Here is a 20,682-nt window from a genome sequence, read left to right as displayed (position 1 = left end):
GACAGATATGTGTCACGGCACACATTAAAATGCCCTTGGAGCCCGTATTTACAAAGTTTATGCTTTACAGAGCTTGATAACTTCACCAAAGAGCTTCTGGGCCTAGCTTCAAAATAACAGCCTCTTCAGCTCAGTGCTGGTGTAAAGTTTTACTTATAGTCTCCACACTTCCCGTTTTTCGCTGCCTATCTGACTGTCTTGACTCAACTCTGCTTCAAAAGCGGCTTTTCCCCCCACTTTTACATGCACGCACGCGCTCATTCTCGTTCTCTTTCACACACACGCACGCGTACATACACAAACACGAACACAAACACACGCGCGCGCACACACTCGGTCACTCACTCCTTTCTCTTTTGAAAAGCCCCTTGTGAAGCAGATTGACAGGCTAGAATGAAAATGAGGCGGACGCTCGGTCAAGACTTCAGTGCGTACGCGTCCTTTTGAGGAGACCTCTAAACTTGGATCATATCACCATGGGAGCTTTTTGGGCTACAAGGGACTTTTGTTTGTTTTTGCTCTTGTTAAATAGTCGCCAAAGCGCTGCGCTTCCAGAGATTCGAGGTGGGACTGTAGTGAGTGTGTGAGCATGTGTGTGTTGTGTTTTCCAGTCGCGGAGAGTGCTACTTTACGCACGCTTTCAGGAGTGCGCTCTTGTTGTTTCCCCAACGGTGACTTTTACATTTTCTCCTAGTTTCGATATATGCTGCTTTATAAAATGATAACAATAATGATAATAATAATATTAAAAGACTGTTGCTGGTCTCCATGTACGCACATGTTTGTAAAATCAGTTTTGTCTTCCAATTTATTAACTTTAAGATTAGTCAAATTGATTGTCACCATCAGGCAAGTTTGTATTCTAGTGTTTGTCAGTCAAATCGGAGTTCTCTCGCTCGTCTTCTTTAGCATATTCTCCGAAAATATGTCGATTTGAAAGGAGGATATTTGGTAAATTACTTACTGTCTGACTTGTTCAGTGTGTTTTGGTAATAATAAGACACGCTCACATGGATTTCTGCAGATCCATGCGCAGAGGGAAGTGATGGCTGTCACATTGATGCTATTTGTCAGACTACCCAAGGCTCCTACAAGTGCACATGTAAAGCAGGCTTTAAAGGAGATGGAAAACACTGTGAAGGTAATGTGGCTCCTTTTTTGTTGAACTATTTGAACTATGTGAGTGTCAGAGTTGAATCACAGGAGGTTGGGTGTTTATCCACCTACTGGATTGATTAAATGTCCTTATTATGAACCGCATGTTACCATATCCATCTATCTTATTTTACTCACTCATCACTCATTTGGCATTTTAACTTTGTGATTACTTTTTTATGTGGTGTTTACCTCTCAGATATTGATGAATGCGACTTGGAGTACAATGGTGGTTGTGTACAAGAGTGCAACAATATACCAGGCAATTATCGCTGCACTTGTTATGATGGATTCAACTTGGCACACGATGGGCACAACTGTCTCGGTGAGATCATCTTTAAACCGTTAAGTTCTAAACCTTCTGTGTTGAGAGATAGCTTCAATCAGCCTCTACTTCTGGTGGTGGAGAATGCATTTTTGTGTGGGCTGTTTGTGAAGTTTCTCACACTCCAAAAGAAAAAAAGGAAACATCTGCAATGTTTGCAGCGCTGAACAAAACAGCCTCAGTGCGATTTACACAAGTTTGTGAATATAACAAATACTTCCCCAAAGTTTTGTAAACTGTTTATTAATGCAGTCAATCCACTGCATCCCGCAGATGTAGATGAATGCAAGTTCAACAATGGCGGGTGCCAACACACTTGTGTCAACACGATGGGTAGCTATGAGTGCCGCTGCAAAGAGGGCTTCTTCCTCAGCGACAACCAGCACACATGCATCCACCGCTCTGTGGGTGAGTACACCACATCCACACCAGGGGAAATTTTAACAGGTCATTCATAAATGAGTCTGTATTGTTGGTGTGTGTGTTTGTGGATGCTTGTACGTCCAAATTGTATTAAACCATGAAAAATGATGTAGCAAATTTGCCCAGAGTCACCTACAAATCAGAGATTGATGGCCCAACGAGGGGTGACAGGTTCAAGCTGGCTCTCGTCACTGAGCTTTTATCTGCAGCAGCAACATGCTGTGGGAAAAGGATTTCTGTGTCCCATAGAACAAAATAAGTTAATAACTGCAACACTCTGGTCTATGTGGTCTGTGTCACAGATTAGTCTGAAGCGCCTTTGTTTTGTCCTCTGACTGAAGTCAAGTCAAATGCAACTACTTTCCACTCCATCGAGTCCTGACAACCCTTTTAAATCCCATCGACTCAGCTGTGACTCATCTATCTAAATGGTGTTGCGTCTTATCTCAGTTTTTAGCTCAAAGCAGTATTTAATATGCCCCAGAAGACTTTGTAGGGTTTTATTTTGACTAAATGAACCCTTGACCAGCTTCAACTCTGAGTACTGAATATTCTTTTCCCCCGTAGAAATGCTAAAAATAACACAGCGGTGGATGTTTTTGGATTGTGTGAGGCGTGAGAACAATCAGTGTCTTTGAGGATGCCAGACTAATCTCTCAGTGTGTGTGCCTTTGTGTGGAGCCGGTCAGTCACTGTAGGAGAGTTTCATTGTGTACCTCTCTCCCTCTTTCTATCCCAGAGGGCCTCAACTGTATGAATAAGGAGCACGGCTGCGCCCACATCTGCAAGGAGACACCCAAAGGAGGTGTGGCCTGTGAGTGTCGTCCAGGGTTTGAGCTGGCCAGGAACCAGAGAGGCTGCATCTGTACGTGCAACAGCGTGAAGCAAAATTCACACAACACATCAGCCAAGACATGCAAACACTTTGGGCCTAATATGTTGAGCCAATCGTTTTTACTCTGGTTTACCCTGCAGTAACGTGTAACCATGGCAACGGAGGCTGCCAGCACATGTGCGAGGACACAGAGAACGGCCCCATATGCAAGTGTCACGTCAGGTACACTCTGCAGCCTGACAAGAGGTCATGTGTAGGTAAGCGCACTGTTAACAGACTCACAGTCCAGAGGAATGCAAAGTCCCCATGCTACATCTTTTAACATTTTCTGCTGTCTTTAATATCATTACATTCAATGAATACTCCACTGTGAAAGCATATCTTAATCCTCTGATGGGTGAGGCTTTGTGGTCTTTTGATGAAACTGACCTAAGCTAAGTCACTTCACTGTGTTCAATATCACACATTAATGCAAATTCTAAAGAAAACTAAAAGTTTCCAAAGATAACAAGCATATCAGAGGAAGCACAAAACTATGGTGACGCCTGAAAAAGATTATGACATGGTTGTAAACTGATAACTGGAGCTTAAATTAAGACACTTTCATATCAGTAGGACTTGTGTGTTTTAAGATAAACGATGTTGGTAATACTTTAATGATAAAGTGAATGGATAAAACATGTTGGTAAAGTACAGTGTGCATTCTGAATGTGTGGCATGTGCTGATTTTAACAACTTTAAAACTGCTAAGTAGAAAACAAATTGCTAAACCTGGATGCAGCTCAGCGTGTCTGTCATTGCCGTTTATGGTTTATTAGGAACATCATAAACTACAGTGGGTTGTTTTTATGTACATATATTAGCAGGCAGAATATAGCAAAACTAGACCACCGCCGAGGAGATACGCATTCCAGGAGCAGCTTACAGTATGTTGCAGTTTGTTTCTTTTGTAACACACAAGCCATCTTGATGAATGGATGAAAACACAGTAACTAGAAGCATCTCTCTATCACTTCTCCTGTTTGGCAGTGTGCATTTTTCCACACAATGGTTACGAAGGATAAAGATCAGCCATCAGATAATGGGTAGTATCTCTCCTTCCTGCGGCGGTGTGTGTGAGGTCCGGGCTTATAACTGTGACGCTGCCTCCTGATTCAGATCTGTTGTGTTATCTGACACACACCAAGCCACTGCAAGCTGAATATCTCAAGTGTAAAATCCATGTGGTTTCTGAAGGTTGACATAAACACCTAGAAGTCAATAGAAAAGTTACGGTGCTTCAGTTCTTTGATTAATCTGTCGAATGTATGGACACACATTTGGTATAATAATGATTTTTTTTCTACGTCACAGAACGAGACGAAGCCACCACCGAATCCTCAGACCACAACGCCACGTCCTTCGCAGAGGTGGACAAACGGGTCAAACGAAGGCTGTTGATGGGTAATAATTGCACACCTCAAACAGCTCAGACTGGTGCTTTACATGAGGGTGCGCTGAGCTGCCAGTCACCGCTCAGGAGACGGGAGTAATGTCTACTAAAGCGATACATTCCTCAGTCTTTTGAGCAAACTGTGAAATGACTACATGCTCACTTTCTCGCCCCCAGTTTCCCCTCTGAAATATACGCATTTGTGACAGTGTGGTACATTTCGCATTTTCCTTCCATTTGGAAAGAGCAGCGTGTGAATCTTTTCCAGTATTTATCAGTTGTGTGATTCTGGGTCACTTGATACATGTCGAACATTGTATCTTTGGCACTTCATCAGATAAATTTTTTGGCACTTGAGCTCTGGGAATCTTGTCCTGTCATATAAATAGCGCATGTTATTAATTCAAACCTGCACGTCACATATAAATAACCTCCATTTGGATCCAAACATGCATCTATGCAGCATACCGACTACCTGTCAGCTTCCATCAGCATTTAGGAAAGTTTAGACACTGCTAAACACTGTGTATGAATTTAACATTATCAGCAGTTTAGATAAAAAAATTTGTAACACTGATGTTTTATATAATGCCCTTGTTTTACTAAGGATCTAGCTTCTGACATTGAGGAATATGCCACGGTTTTCACACGAAGAAAGGTCATTCATTCATTCACATAACGTGGCATGATGTATTGTTCTAATTTCAGAAACTTGTGCGGTGAACAATGGGGGCTGTGACTGCACCTGTAAAGACACATCCACAGGCGTGCGCTGCAGCTGCCCTGTTGGCTTCACACTGCAGCCGGATGGAAAAACATGCAAAGGTCAGCCTGCCAGTCTGCCAAAAAAAAGAAAAACTTCCCAGAGACAGAAAGGTGGCATGCTGAAACACTGATTTTGTAGACATTTGGAGGAAGTATTGCTGAAATGTCACATCATTTCCACAGACATTGACGAGTGTGAGCTTCACAACGGCGGTTGCGACCACTTCTGCAGGAACACCATCGGCAGCTTTGAGTGCAACTGCAGAAAAGGCTTTAAGCTGCTGACTGATGAACGTTCTTGTCAAGGTAGAAACAGCGGCTGAACTGTTTTATTTGAGCAAAATTTGCCTTACATAAATGGGAGAAGAAGAACATGTCACCCCACACAGGCCTTTTATATTTACTGCAACTTTTGAATCCTTTCTTATCATTTTTTAAATCCTGAAAGCCTTCATTTGATAGATTTTTTTTTAATGTTAATTAATTGCAACAAACTCTAGAAGTTAGAACTAACATTATTTTTATTATAAGTGACTGGTTGGGGGCTTCCCTTTTGTTTCCCTTTGGGATCAGAGTTAAAGCCTGCCTTAAGAAATGATGCAACTACCAATATAATTAAGGGATCTCATTGAAACGCTCCCCTCTTTTTACCTGTAATTAAAAGCAAATGTTTTACCTGGTGTGGCGTAGAGCACTTGTCACATATCACTAAGTGGGGAAAATGGGAGCGTTTTGGGTGGGAAATTCCTGCTGATGAAGATTGCTAACTGACTGCCCTGCTATTATGTCATCTGCCTGATTTTGATTACAGATATAGATGAGTGTTTTTTCGAGCGCACATGTGATCACACGTGTGTGAACTCCCCCGGTGGTTTTCAATGTCTGTGCAACAAAGGCTATACCATGTACGGACTGGCCCACTGCGGAGGTGAGTCGACGTCGGGTGGAGGGGGCTACACATAATAACCTGAGCATAACACACAATTGCTCAATTTAGAGGCGTGTTGTTCTAAAAAAAAAAGCGCACAAATATGAGTTCTTGCTCATTGATGTGTTCTGTAATTATAATAATGATTTTCCCCTTTTCATCTCAGATGTCAATGAATGCAGTGTGAACAATGGTGGTTGTGAGCAGGGTTGTGAGAACACCATGGGTGGATTTGAATGCTTTTGCCGCCCTGGCTATAAGCTACATTGGAACAAAAAGGACTGCATTGGTAAGTCGGTGCCTCTTCCTTATAAGAGAGGCACAACTGCTGAGCGCTGTTGCCTTGTTTCTTTGGAAATTGTGTCATAACGAAGTGTGCAACATCCCACATTTTGGACAAAATAACGGGGGGACAAAAACAGGAGATACTTTGAATTATTTCCGTTTTTCTCTTTAATTCTCTGTTCTTTCTTGTGCTTGAGTAAAACATCCAAAATGCGACAGTGCTGTCAGGATTTTGGGCATTTTTTTGTGCCTCATCTTCACGTGCATCGTCCTCCTTGTTACAATCAAACATGTTCTTTTTTACCTTTGAGTTTTGTTGTGGTTTTTATCTAGAGGCTGAGGGTTCACCACCTGTAACCCCCCCCTCTAAACCCACTTTGAACTGTAGTAAGCAGGAGGGAGGGGATCGCTGCTTTCTGACCTGCCAGTCCCAAGTTCACATCAGCAGTGGTGAGTTCACTTGCCTCTTGTTTTGGAGTATTTTCTTTCAATGTGCTAAAGCTGACTGACATAGCAAATGAGTGACAGTTTTGTTAGTTTCCTGCTTATGTTGCTGATTTTTCTGTTCGTCAAACAGACAAAAGCATCACTGTGATCTCATAGCTGTGCCTACAAGTCCTTGAGATATTGTGCAAGTTAAGAATCCAGAAAATTATACATTTAGCTACTACAGTTTAGCCCCAGTGGCTCCCCTTTGTTGAATTCTCAACACTTGATGAAGCCATTTTAGATCAAAAATGTCTTTTCAGTTGCGGCTGTGGTGTGACAGCTTAAAAAGAGACATCAAGTTCATAATACTGATTCACATTTGGCTTTATATTAGCTGGTACAAAATGAAGAAGTGGCTTCTAGGAGGCTGTCAAAGTGAATCAGCTGCTGAATATGTTCATTAATTTTCCAAGGTTTGCCACAAGAGCTGATTTTCAGCTTGACAGAATTTGTTCTAAAATCAAATCTGGACATTTTTGACAGTCTTTGGTTCACGTAATAAGTCGTAATAGATGAACTGATTTCAGTGGAGCTGTGACAAAGTACAGCAAACAATGAGAGTGTTATATGTCTTCAGAGTCAATAAAAAACAGTGATTTCTAAGCAAGTGCATCATTAGGCGGAAGGTGGAAAAGCAACTAAGTCAAACTGTTCTGGGTTTAGTTGTGTGAGCGGTCGTCAACATCAGCCCACAGAGTGACTCTTCGTGTCCATACATGTATCCTGTTTGCTCTCTTACTTGGATTTTGTGGCCTCGACTTTTGTCAGTGTTGGTCTGTGTGTCACGGCCTCTTGTGTGTTTTCAGGGACGGAGGATTCCTACACGGTGACCTGTGGAATGCCTCTGCCCTGCTTGGCTGACGCACAAAAGAACAACAGTGGCTTGTATTGCTTAGGCAAGTACAAAACCTCAGATTTGCATCTTTCTTTCTGCTCTGTCACACGAAACAGTTACTCAGGAACAAGCTATGCTTTCCTTGTTTTCAGTCGATATTTAAGGAGATCAAAATGACACGATTTTCCCTTCATTTGTCCTGCAGGTCCAGAAATGGCCGGTGTTCCCCGCATTAAGACCACAGCCACTTTTAAGTCTGGCATCGCGAAGTGCAACTTAAAACGGAGTCAGGAGAAACTCAGGGAGAGCTTAAACTCGGCACACTCAGGTACAGAGGTTGCAACACAGGAAGCCTAACAATGCCATCAAAACACAAGACTTAGGTTACATATAGACAAGGATTAAAGTTACAGCTCCTTCGTGTAGCTGGTTAAAAAACATTTTGGGTTTACCGAGAACTGCCAACATCTAACGAAGACAAAGCAGACCTGAAAGCTGCTTCAAAGAAAACCAAAAACCAAGGGCAAATGTGAAAGAAATTTGTGGGGAAAGTGATGTGGTTTTGAGTGTCTTGAATGTCTCAGCGCAGCGCTTTGTCTGGCAGTGACAGGGGAGGATGTAATTAGCCATAGCATGCCTTTCAGTGAGGTCTGACCTTGCTATCAATCAAACGAGGTCTGATTGTAGGATTATTTTGTTTCTCCAAAGGGCTTTAGCATGGTCTATCACAGCCCTCACAGTTACTGAAAGGGAACATAATTGTTTCAAATAAAGGACATTATCTCTTTGACATCTCATCCTTTTTCAGCTTTCCACACTACATCACAAAAAATTACAATATGTGTATATAAGGGTGCTTTTTAACAGTCTATTTATGGAGTAGCATTTGGTAATAGCAATAAATTACCTACATGTTTCCTTTCTGTGGCTCTGGCTCTGATTTTCTTTAACAATTGTGCGATTTTGTGTGTGTCATATCTGTGTGTCTGCTGGTCGTCGGGGGGTGGTTGTCTCCCATGTTCACAGATAGCAGGTTTCTCTTCACTGAAAATGTCCAGTTCAGCTATGTGAGCCTGCGCTGCACCTCATCTGGACAGCGAATGCGCAGCCGCCACGGCAGGAAGGCTGGCGAGGAGGACAGCTCCTCGATCACAGCTGAATTTGAGCTGGATGTGAACCTAGAGGAGGTAACAGGTTGGTCTCTTTGCGCTTCCTGCCTGCCTGTGACTTTTGCTTCTTATTCTCTGTCTTTCTCTCGCTGCTGCCTGTTTGTCACTAAACAAGCCACACTGTTAAAGTATCTCCTGTTTTGACTTGGCTCTGGTGGTGGGCTCGAGGGTTTTGGGGCATGGGGGTGAGGTGTTTTATTTCCTTGATGTCTTGAGTGTTGAGAAAGCATGTGGGAGGTGAGAAACCACAGTTGATTATTCATGTGACGATGATGAATTTCGCTCTTGAAACAGTTGTGGTATCAAGTGTCTCTCTCTCTCAGCAGAGAGCTGTGACCTGAACTGTGTCCGTCGACGCTCAGAGAAGAGGCTCAGGAAAACCATCAGAACTCTGAGGAAGTCCATCAACCGGGAACAGTTCCACCTCCACTTTGCTGGAGCTGACTATGAACTATCCAAAGGCCAGCCGGCTGAGCTGCCCGGACACTGTGTGGCAGGACAGGTGCTGGTGGGCAGGAAATGCGGTGAGTTTGATTCATATATGTTCTTATTAGTCAGTATAGAAAACATGTTAAAGATCTGGGCACGTACCATTCAGCCAGGCATAACTTTTCCTGAAAATCCTTTCATCTTTCCAGCCTCTTTGTTATTAAGGCAGCAGTGGCTCCAGGTTTGCCTGTGCACACAGTAGACTCACAGTCATGTCTTAAAGTAATTGAAATGGCTCATGCCAGTGAGATATATTTAGACAAGTTAGTTTAATGATTGGATTTGGAGCAGGTGTGGGCCAGATGAGTGCCATATTTGGTTTGCAGACATGCTGTAATGAGGTGGTTGGAGGGGAGAGCGAGCTCATGTGGAAGAACAGAGAGACTGTTGTTGGCCCTCCAAGCTGTGAGATCTTCCAGCATCTCCCCGGGATAAGAGCGTAACATTAGGGCCCATGGCGGGTCTCCTGGTAGCTGTTGCCTCTCGGTTAAGTTTTATATACAACCTGTTATGGAGAAAATGTTCATTAAATAGGACCGCACACTGTCAGTGTTAGAGAGCTGAAAGCTGGCTTTTGTTTTCTCTGGCAGTTGCGACTGTACGCCCCTATTTTCAGGCCTCACAGTGAGTTTGCTGCCTGCTGCACATCTTCTCAATATCAATGAGAGGAAACTGGCGCCTTTCCGCTTTTGAGATGTGTAAATATTTATTCAGACAGTATGTGTTTTGTTCAATATATACACATCTACCGCCAGTGTTGAAGTTGTTTGAATCTGATGTAGACTCAAATCTTTAGCTGCGGATCTGAACAATGAGGCTTATGGGAATGGTATTAATTTTAAGATCTTTGCTCTTTAAGTGGAGACTGAAACTGCAGCTAGTTTATAGAGATGATTGCTGAAACACTTTTTGGCCTCATCATTAGCATTCAACCTGTTTCTACTGTTAAGCTGAGCTGACATGATTTCAGCCGGAACTGCTCCTGTTCGTTATTTCTATCTTTCAGTAACACAGATCTTAAGTGTCTTGATTCCTTAACTCCCCCGCTATGCTTTCAGGTCAACATTAAGCAGTCTATTGGCCATGGCAGGGGTGTAGACATGTAATTTGGGAGAGGAGGGGGGGTCTGAAAGGCATTCTTCTTAACCTCCAGCTCTTTAAAGGAGCTATATTTTTCCCCTCCTCCCCCACCTCCCGCTCTGGCTTAGCTCGGAGTGCAGTTCAGTCCTTTTCAGTTTGCCCACTCCATTGAAAAACCCCATTTGGGGCTCGTTCTCACTCTTCAGAGGAACGACAACACAGCCTTGAAGAAAATACTGTGCACTGTTTAAAACCTTTCCCGTCTCATTCTGTGGCATACTTGGGTTTACTGGTTGTTGTGCAGTTTAGATTTCAGGTCTGTTTAAAACAGCTTCTGTGTAATTTAGTTTATGAATTAAATCATTATTTTTGTATTGTTTTATTTCTTTGGACAGTGGATTTGAAATTCTAGAGGATCTGAGTCCAATACAATTCATTTTTTAATGAAAAAATTAAAACATTTGTGCAAACGGTCAATTAAGAGGATCCAAAATGCTGTGAATGGTGCATGTCCGTGGATTCACGTCTATTTGAGCGTCGTAGTCGACTTGTTTGCGTATTTGTTTTAACATTGAAGATGTTTAGGAAGTGCTGTTGATTCAAGCTGGCAGTTTGAGTGTCGTGTCCCCCCTGCCCCCCAGCTGGGGCCACTTTGCATGACCCCCAGCCACTAAACTGCTAAAGAGAATTGACTTCAGCCACACCATGGGAATCAATTAGCATCAGCTGTTTGGGCCTCTGCTTGATGGGCGCGAGCAGCGATTGGGCCAAGCAGAATGGGGGGATTCAGAAACCTGACCCCTTTTATTGGGTTCAGCTCCTTACCACTGTGATACCGTAGTGTTTTCCTATGTCATCAAGTAGGCAAAAACTGGGGACTTGAATAGAGGTGAAAGGTCTTTTAGACCTCTTTGGGGCCATCAATTCGAGGACTCTATAGAAGCGTTTTTTGCATTTGAAAGGCTTCAAGGTTTTTTTTTCTCTTTCACTCTCACTCTCTCCCTTCCCTCACTGCTTCCCTCTGTCAAATAAAAGCTGTTAGAGGACAATGCAATGATGGCTCCTCATGGTCTTTCAGAATAAACAATAGGCTTCAAAAAATGAACTGCTCTTGATAGAATTACATTTTCTTTCTTTTGAGGAAAATCTAACAATTTGCTGAGCCATGTATAATGGATCTACGTTAAAGCTTTTGTGTGGAGAGTTTTTAGAGATAGTGGTTCTTTCCATACGGGCAACTTAAAGGCTACATCTGAGGCACATTTTGCGCTGAAGGCCCAGGGATTTATTTGATTTATTCTTGTGTGAGAGCAGCTTCAGTTTTCAAGTCAAGTTCTTAAAGCTATCAGACAGACACAGTAATTCCCAAATTAATTACAGGCATCACTTTGAATGGGAGGAACCAAAGCAAAATGGTGTTTCAGTCCCTTTAATCAAGCCTTTGCACTTTTGTGAGATAAGAGGGAAATGCTCCCTTTGATTTGCCTCTGTGTTTGCTTTTAAAAGAGGTGAGTGTGCTTATGTTGGGTATTAAAAGTTCCTCCCTGATGCACAGCTATGTTGTATCAAGTATTAGGACATGTCAGCTGTGGGGCACAAAAGCAGCTGTGGAGAGGGCTGGTGCTCTTTTGTCTCCTTGGGTTTGTGTGGCTGTATTAGATTGGTTTGCAAAAGCATTTTAACAGCTTAATGCAGGCTTTTTGTACATAATGTGTGTCTCTATGTGTGAGTGTCTGGAACTGCAGTAAAAGACAGCATGCAGGTGTTTCTTTTTCCTTTATTTGTGTGAGTAAATGATCATGTAGCCTTCAGGTGGTCACACTTTAGTTACCAGTGTTACAATGTTGTCGGAAAACTTGTGCTTTGAATGCCAATTTGTAATGCACTTATAGAATATATTTATTAATACATTATGTTACACTTAATTACTATCCTACAACACTGTGTATCTGTATCTGGTTTGATTTGAATGTGCACATTTATGACAATCAGAGTATGACTACATTTATACACACTTATTTTCAAATCAAGATTTTCTGTGGTTAATAACAAGAATCAGACTATACACTGATGAAATGACAAAAAACTAACAAATATAATTAATAGACAGGGTCTTTGATTTAAAGTTAGTTTTGTATGAAGACTGAATGTTTTAGGGAAAGTAAGCAATTGCGATTCTCCTGACAGGTTATCTTTTTTTTTAAAGTCAAGATTCAGTTCTTTAATAGATTTAAAACATGTTGGAGCATTAGCACTTGAGAGACCATCAAAAGTGTGATTGTCACACAAGGAGGACAATATGAATTTGGAAAACCATCAACACAACAGTTTAAACCCTGAATCAGATGCACTGCATTACATACATCCTACGTTTTATTATCCCCCGCCTCCACGAAGTGGAAAAGGGGGATATAGGTTTGGCCTCCGTCCGTCCGTCCGTTCGTGCGTCCGTCCGTCCGTCCGAGATGAAGGGGACAGCTTTTCTCGGAAACTATCACAGCTAGGATTACAAAATTTAGAGTGTAGCTTCACACCATGGACACCTTGATCAAGTTCCAAAATGAGACCTGTGCGATAATGGCCCTTGATCACTATTTTGGATATAGACTCAGAATCACATGTGGCGGGGGATATTGATGACCATGTCGTCTTGTTGTTTGAAGTTTAGTAATTGAATTATATTAAATCACAAATTTGATTTGAAATCCATTAGTCGTTCACTCATATGTGATTTAGAGTCTAACCAGTGATTTTTGGGTCTGATAGCAAATATGGGAGTAAAGAATTCTGATATCCAATAATGTTTATATAAATATATATTGAAAGGCAAAATGATGGGGTTATTGCTTTTTAACTTTCCAGCAATATATTTTGTAAACTGATTAGCAAATTACCAAAAAGACACCACTCGACTCCGTACCACTGTCTGCTCAGCGCTGATGTGTTCTCTGCTACATGTGCTGCAGACAGTGCTGAGAGGATTGTAAACAATGCAGTGGGAGCTAATCTGCTGGATAAACTGTGCGCTGTTTCTAAATTACCTCAGCACCATTTTCTATAATATTCTTTGTAAAAGAAAGCTTTCATGTTGGTATATATCGGGCCTATACAGCAATACCAATATATCAGTGATAAGCCAGTATCAAGTGACAATATTGGCCAACAAATATATCAGTTGGATATATTGGTTGGGCTCTAATATGAACATTTACTCTTGAATTATTGACATGTTTGCACTTCTCCAGGCAATTCTGACCTCTATGAGCCTTTGAATTTAATAACTACATGATTCAGTTCAGCCATCGCCCAATATAAGAATGAAAGCTCTACATAAATGTCTCTCCTGGTTTAGATGATTGTAGTTTTCTCAGTTGTTGTAAATGGTTGTATCACTACAACTTCCCCAAACACAGCAGCACAACAGGCACTGTATCATGTCAAGATAAATAACTAGCTCTGCATCAAAGATTGTAGTCTTGGTCCTAAACTTTCAACAGACTTAAAAGTTTAATAGTTCATCAATGAGCCTGAGGTGTCTTTGTATATGTGAGATTATTATTCGGAGCTTTCGAACAAAATACGCCAGATGTCCTGTCAGAAACATGGAAAAACTGTGCCATTAACTTTGAAAAAAATATTAAACAGACATTATTTTGCATGTTATAGCCTACTAAGTGCACTCACACTTTTACTTCAATCAGAAGCAGCATTTAAAGCTCCACTAAACTGTGCTGTTACGCAGTGTACAGCTTTATGCACCGCTGTATATTCTGCTTAACTGCATTAAGCTGAGTGATACTTTTAATGTGCAGCAACAGATGAGCAAAACTCTCAAATCTGTCATCGGATTGATAAATTGATTGGGCTGAGCCATTGCCTTTGATGTGTTAAATATGTGAGCAGTTAACTGACTCTCTTCACTGTGTTTATCCGTTTCAAGTATGTACACGGCCCTCTTTGATTGCACTTGAGAGGCAGTTAAAGTCTGGGTTCTTTTAATGGTCTTGTCATTCACTTCAGCTGCTGTATTTATTGTGTGCATCTACACTGTGGTTAAGACTGTTTGATTTTGTGTAGCCACGGGGCAGACTGCTATATTTGTAGACTCGTGCTGCATTTTACATTGTGTTTCTACCCTTTTATGCTTTTTGTGCTAACCACTACATAACACCGATCCGTCAACTAAATTGGTGTAAATTAAAGTTTTAGACGTGACAGCCTGTTTTGGGTGTCTAATCTGAGGTGTTTGTTTTAGGTTCTGTGGAAACTGTTTGATGTTGCCGTAGTTTTGCAATTAAATTAGATTGAACTTGTTGCCATATCACAATTTCTTTTAAAGAAAATAATAGACGTGTTTAGCATCTGGAAAACAAGGTTGTTTTGGGTTTTTTCAAAACTCACCACAACTCTGTGACAAAACTGTCTGCTCGCAGAGATATAGCAAACAACCACAAGCTTGGCAACTCCTTGGAGAAACATTTTCGGCTTTATGTTCAGCATATTGAGGGATGCTGCAAATAAATCACTGAATAAATCACATAATTTTTTATTCGTCTTCCTGTTCTTTCCCACCTGTCTGCTAGTGAGCTGCAGTGTTGGAACGTACTTCGATGGCGATCAGGGACGGTGTGTCCTGTGTCCAGCTGGAACGTATCAGGATGAGGAGGGACAGATGTCTTGTGAGGTCTGTCCAGGACCTGAAGGAAGAGAAGTCTCCAAGGTGGTTGGAGCCCGAAACATGTCAGAGTGTGGAGGTAAGACAAAACCAAAGCAATCATCAAAAATGGACACAAACAGTATTGTCATAACATTAAGATTGTTATTGCATAACAACAATAACCTTTCAACATTATTACATGTTTTAAATTATTTTTGCATAGAATTTCTTTTTATTTTGTGACTGTTAAACATAGAAAAAGATGAACGCTGAGTATAGCATGTGCAAAAGGTAGTCACAAGCTCATCAGGCCTTCATTGACTCTTCAGGACTTGTAAAGCAGGACATGAATTCTTATTATAATTGACATCTATTTATAAATAAATTATTTTCCCAATATTGTCAAACTAGTCCCTTAAATGAAAATATAAACATTTTCTTTCCTTACTTTCTTTCGTACGGTTTTGAATGAAACAGGGAAATAGAAAAATGAGTAACCCAAAGGGAAACAAGATTAAACAAGAACAAATAAACAAAATCTTTTAAAAAAGCAATAAATCTCAAACAATCACAAACTGTAATTAAGCGGTTTTGTGAATCTGAGCCACACAGGAAACAGCAGTGCCTTGATAAAGATCTCTCCTCGGCAGATGTTCTGCTTTGTGTAAACCCAAAGAAGCTTGAGCTCAGATGTTCAAGATGTATTTGAATTCACAAGGTGAACAGAGGTTCTTTCACTGTGGAATAAAAGCTGAAGGAGCCACCATGTTTTGTTCTCCTCTTGTGCTGTTATCAGAATCACTTTGTGGCCGAATCCCAGATCCCCATCTCCTCTGACAGACTAAACAAGAAGAGACGATTCCCACTGGCACCCAGTTTGCATTAGTCATCCAGGAGTGATGTGATGTGAGACGAGGAGATAAAACACGGCATCAGTCCATAAACATTTGCTTAAGCTTTGCCGCGTTTTGTCTCCTAGTTCTCATGAAACACTAAAAACAAACCTGTAATTATACTAATCCAAGCGATGCAGCTCTGCGAATGTTGTTATTTGGACAAAAACTTTACTGATTCCAACATTTCGCAATATGACTCAAATGCTTGTGTGTTCAGGTCAATGTTCCCCTGGTCAGTACTCCCGTGATGGCTTCAGCCCCTGCCTGTCCTGTCCATTGGGAACCTACCAGCCAGAGGTGGGACGCACCTCCTGCTTCCCTTGTGGAGGAAACTTGGTCACCAAGCGAAGTGGGGCTGCTACCTTTCAGGAGTGTGAGACCAAAGGTGTGAAAGTCAACTGTGTTATTGTTGTTGCAGGGTGAAATCCTAATAACTCCTCTTTAGGTTTCTGTAACATAAGTCAAGGTTTAGGTGGTTCTTGTGGAGCTGAGAAAGTTTCTGAAAGCTCATCAGACTTGTTAGATAAAGTGAAACATCTGTCCTTGTTGCGATTTTGACTCTAATCATATGATGTGGTTGCTGAGCCGACACAGCTTTCAAGTGTTGTCAGGACCTCTGCTGCCCTCTGCAGCTGTTGGATGGTCTGTACTAGAGATTCAGCTAGTTTCAGTTTAATAAAATCGTAGTTTTATGTATAATCAGGACTGTAGCAGAACGTAGCAGAAATTTTAAACACTCAGTGAATAGCATGCTATCTTTCAACTGATCTAAATTCAACAAAAAAAAACCCTGCAGTGGTAACAGATGCAAACCTTTTACCCAACAGGATTATATCAACTAACGATCTGCTCTTACTGTCCCTGTCTTCTGCAGTCCAGTGCTCTCCAGGACATTACTATAACACCAGCACACACCGCTGCATTCGCTGTCCCATGGGCACATATCAGCGGGAGTTTGGCCAGAACTACTGCATGGCCTGTCCTGGAAATACCACCACTGACTTTGATGGCTCCACTAACATCATGCAGTGCAAAAGTAAGCATTTCTGTACACTGTAGGAGGTAAATACTGCAGCAATTTGGGATTTAAATCCAGATGATTTACCGTACTGAACCACTTACAATAAAAAAACGCATCTGTGTCACTTAACAGACCGACAGTGTGGAGGAGAGCTGGGAGATTTTACCGGCTACATTGAGTCCCCCAACTACCCGGGGAACTATCCGGCCAATGTCGAGTGCACTTGGACCATCAACCCACCGCCCAAACGCAGGATCCTTATTGTTGTCCCAGAAATCTACCTTCCTATTGAGGATGAATGTGGAGACTACTTAGTCATGAGAAAAAGCTGTGAGTTTGAACTGTTTTAACTAATATATTACCACCATGAATGTATGTGCTCAGTATATCTATTGGTTTAGCAGGTAGAGTTAAGGTTTTGGTAAGTTTTATCCTATTTTCTATAATTCTCAGAGATGATGAAAACAAGTGGTTGTGTGTATAATGTGTTCTAATGTGTGAATTAGTGCCATTTAATAATAACTTTATTTGTATAGTACTAAGTTACAAAGTGTTTTCACAATAAAGCAAATATCTAATTAGACAAATACCGAAAACAAATTTTTAAAAAAAGATCTTAAGCATACAATATGACAAGAGAAAATAGTTAATAGTTAAGTCAAGGTTTTTTTTGTTCTTGTTATATTGCATCAAAGTGCCTTCAAGTAAAAGAGATTATGATTCAAAGTACTAGAGTAACCTAACAGATGTAAATATTGGGGTGAAAACTCTTAAGTGTCATTTATGGTGTGATTTTACCAGAGTAGTTCACATTTTAGGGATTTAACCCTATAAAACTTACCTATAACACTGCTTTCCCTGACTATAAGACTGAGACCCTACATTGATATTAATTATGAAGAAAAACCTAAGTAGTGAATAATATAACTAAGGCCATACAGTAGCATAAATGACAAAACTCAACCTAGAAGACGAACCCGCAGTACTGTTAATCATGGAGGTTAATCTGACAAATTTAGAGATAAACTTTCGACCCTATAAAAACATAGAAACCCAACAAATTTTTGATATATAATATCAGAGTGCCCAAATGACATGAAAATGTCTGGCAGGCATCATTAGCAAGGGGAACAAACATAAAGTGTCTTTATCTCATTCATCTTCCAGAGATTACAGCAACTTCTAATGCATTAATGTTGTAAGTTGATTATGAATATAATATAATCCCTTCACAGCTCTGTCCAACTCTGTGACAACCTACGAGACGTGTCAGACGTACGAACGTCCCATTGCTTTCACCTCCCGCTCCAAGAGGCTTTGGATACAGTTCAGGTCCAATGAGGGAAACAGTGGAAAAGGCTTCCAGGTTCCTTATGTGACATATGACGGTGAGGTTAACTGTAATGATTTGTTGCTATCTCTATTTGTTGTACATATTTTGGATTGATTTGCTGCATTTACAATCTGGTTGTGGACTTTATTTGTTTCAGAGGACTACCAGGAATTGATAGAAGACATAGTCAGAGATGGAAGATTATACGCTTCAGAGAATCACCAGGAAATTCTCAAGGTATCTGTGTTTTATGGTCGTCTTGTACAAATTTCTACAATTTCATTTAACAGATGCTTCTATCCAAAGCGACATACATCTGAGAGTAGATACAAGAAATGTTTAACAAAGAACATTCATGCTTTTGTGTGATTTTGTATCAAATATAAATAGAAAATAGAAAATGCATAGCAATAGAAAGTATTCTGTTACAAAATATAAAAATTATGAGTCAACACATTTTTACTTTGTTTATATTGCTGGGAATTCTATATTTGGCTCCTGTAAACCTGTAGTGCCCTCTTCTGGAGACATGTAGAAATCACAAACTGCCATTCACACTGCTTTTGTCTCTTATATAATATAAGCCTCCACTCTACATTGTTTCCTCACCAGGACAAGAAACTGATGAAGGCGTTGTTTGACGTACTGGCTCACCCACAGAACTTCTTCAACTACACGGCACAAGAATCAAGAGAAATGTTCCCAAAATCCTTCATCCGCTTCCTGCGTTCCAAAGTCCTGAGATTCCTTCGCCCCTAAAAACCACCGGGTTTCTGGATTTTTCACGATAAACTATATCACATACTGGCCACAGTATCTGTTTCATCCACTGGCCCCTTTAAGAGTGTAGCTACCTGTTGTCACGCAGATCCACACTAGAGTGGACAACACACTTGATAAAACCGATCCTGACTGGACAATTCAAGCAAGTGGACTTTTTTGTGGAGCTTTAAGAGGGAGAGGTGAAGTGGTGCTGAGCATAGACCTGCATGGGAATCTTCAAAAAGGAATTAGGATTTCTTCCCTTTGGATTGTTTTTTTAGCAACAGAAGAATTTTAATGACCCTTTTAGATTTTAAAATCAGGATTTAAATCCAAAGTGCACATCTGTGTATCTGAATATTGCTACATACTGTACATGCTGACATTAAGGGACTTTAATAGCATTATGATGATAAATCAACACGGTAGCAGGTAACAGATACATACTGACTGTCAGTGACACTGTATATAGAGTGTGTATCTAGTTTTAACATAGGCTATTTTCACAGGTAGAGATGAATTATTGACAGAAATGCCGCTTAATGTCAGAAGCAAATATAGCACAAATGTTTTCTGGGGAACATTAGCACTACTAAAGAAGTAGTCCCACCACAAAAGAAATTATTCTGATGAATGTTTTGTATATGATGTAAAAAGTTTTAGGTGAAACCCTGATGTATTGTAGCGACTACATACATTTTGACAGTATAGGTGTGCTGCATTTGCTGGTGGCTGTTTTTGGTGTTTAAAGGTGTCTAGATGACTGCTGCTGTGCTTAAAAAACCTTTTTATCTTTCAAAAATTGACTGCGGCTTTTATACATTTGCGACACATCGGCTTGCAAAATGACATCAGTATGCATCGATATATATTTTCTACTGTTATTGTCTAGCAACCAAAGACAACTAATCACTCTGCAGACACTCAGAGAAACCGAACCATGAGATACCAGAGTACATGAAAAGTCCTGTAAAATACAACTGAGCTATTCACCTGCTTTAGATGATACATGTATGTATATTTTTTATGATTTTGTACATCTAATATGCTGTAAATAAAGATAGGAAACTTATCTTGTGTTTTTCCCCTTTAATTCAATTTCATTTAGCCGTTTTTGTTGTATAATTGTTGAGGTTGCATTTGATTTGCATCGACATCATAACTCTTCTGTGACTTTGAATTAAAGTTTAATTATATAGCTACTAGCAAGACAGCACTGGAATATAAATATCACACTTCATTCTATTATTTAGATGTGAAAAGATATGACATGCTGTCAAACATAATAAAGGAATTTAGTCAAATCAACTTACCATTTCTAGTTTATGTATTGTAAACAGAGGGGTTTTGCTAATTTGTAGTTAAGTGGAGTTAAGATCTCTGTCTTTTATTGTCAGACAACTTTAAGCTTAAAAGATGAGTTTTTATAACTTGGCTGATTTTGACTTAAACCCTAACCCTAAATTAAATCTGTATGAAACAACAAATAGATGTAAATATCTATTTGATATATCTATGCACACATAGACGCTTAGCTTCTCTGTGTCAGATCAACTATGTTTTATTTTATCAACATGAAATACAGTCTAAAGAATGTCACTAATAACTAAATATTATATATTCCTACCCTGGTCCTCTTCCTGTTCTCTTCCACTGTTTACAATCATCTCCAACCAAAGGGTGTGTTCGATTTAGATAGCAGCTTCTTTCCCGCTCGATATGCTTGTTCGAAATTTCGAAAGTATGACCAAATACATTAAAAGCTACCAATTAAGTGTTGATTAAAATAGTTTTTCTCACGAA

At 40.4% G+C, this 20,682-nt stretch overlaps 1 protein-coding gene across 3 annotated transcripts; it reads left to right on the top strand.

The window, feature by feature from the left end:
- Nucleotides 1–319: 319 nt before the first annotated feature.
- Nucleotides 320–19,951, top strand: scube2 (signal peptide, CUB domain, EGF-like 2). 3 transcript variants are annotated; one of them, XM_022202543.2, is made up of 23 exons: nt 320–564; nt 1,025–1,141; nt 1,355–1,480; nt 1,754–1,888; nt 2,643–2,768; nt 2,879–2,995; nt 4,092–4,181; nt 4,879–4,995; nt 5,119–5,241; nt 5,747–5,863; nt 6,030–6,152; nt 6,482–6,598; nt 7,444–7,533; nt 7,678–7,800; nt 8,499–8,666; nt 8,968–9,165; nt 14,794–14,964; nt 15,981–16,148; nt 16,638–16,799; nt 16,917–17,114; nt 18,020–18,172; nt 18,275–18,354; nt 18,730–19,951. In XM_022202543.2, the coding sequence occupies exons 1-23, from the start codon at nt 477–479 to the stop codon at nt 18,874–18,876; spliced, it is 3,054 nt and encodes a 1,017-aa protein (XP_022058235.2). In that variant the 5' UTR covers nt 320–476; the 3' UTR covers nt 18,877–19,951. The 3 variants fall into 3 exon arrangements, with proteins under 3 accessions (XP_022058235.2, XP_022058234.2, XP_051800844.1); XM_022202542.2 differs by having other exon boundaries at nt 322–564; nt 8,965–9,165; XM_051944884.1 differs by lacking the exons at nt 6,482–6,598; nt 7,444–7,533; nt 7,678–7,800; nt 8,499–8,666 and having other exon boundaries at nt 323–564; nt 8,965–9,165.
- Nucleotides 19,952–20,682: the final 731 nt, after the last annotated feature.

The sequence above is a fragment of the Acanthochromis polyacanthus genome, chromosome 2 (genome assembly GCF_021347895.1).
Source record: "Acanthochromis polyacanthus isolate Apoly-LR-REF ecotype Palm Island chromosome 2, KAUST_Apoly_ChrSc, whole genome shotgun sequence".
NCBI lineage: Eukaryota > Metazoa > Chordata > Actinopteri > Pomacentridae > Acanthochromis > Acanthochromis polyacanthus.
The sequence above is the reverse complement of the archived record's forward strand: the minus strand, read 5'-3'. Positions and strand labels throughout refer to the sequence as shown.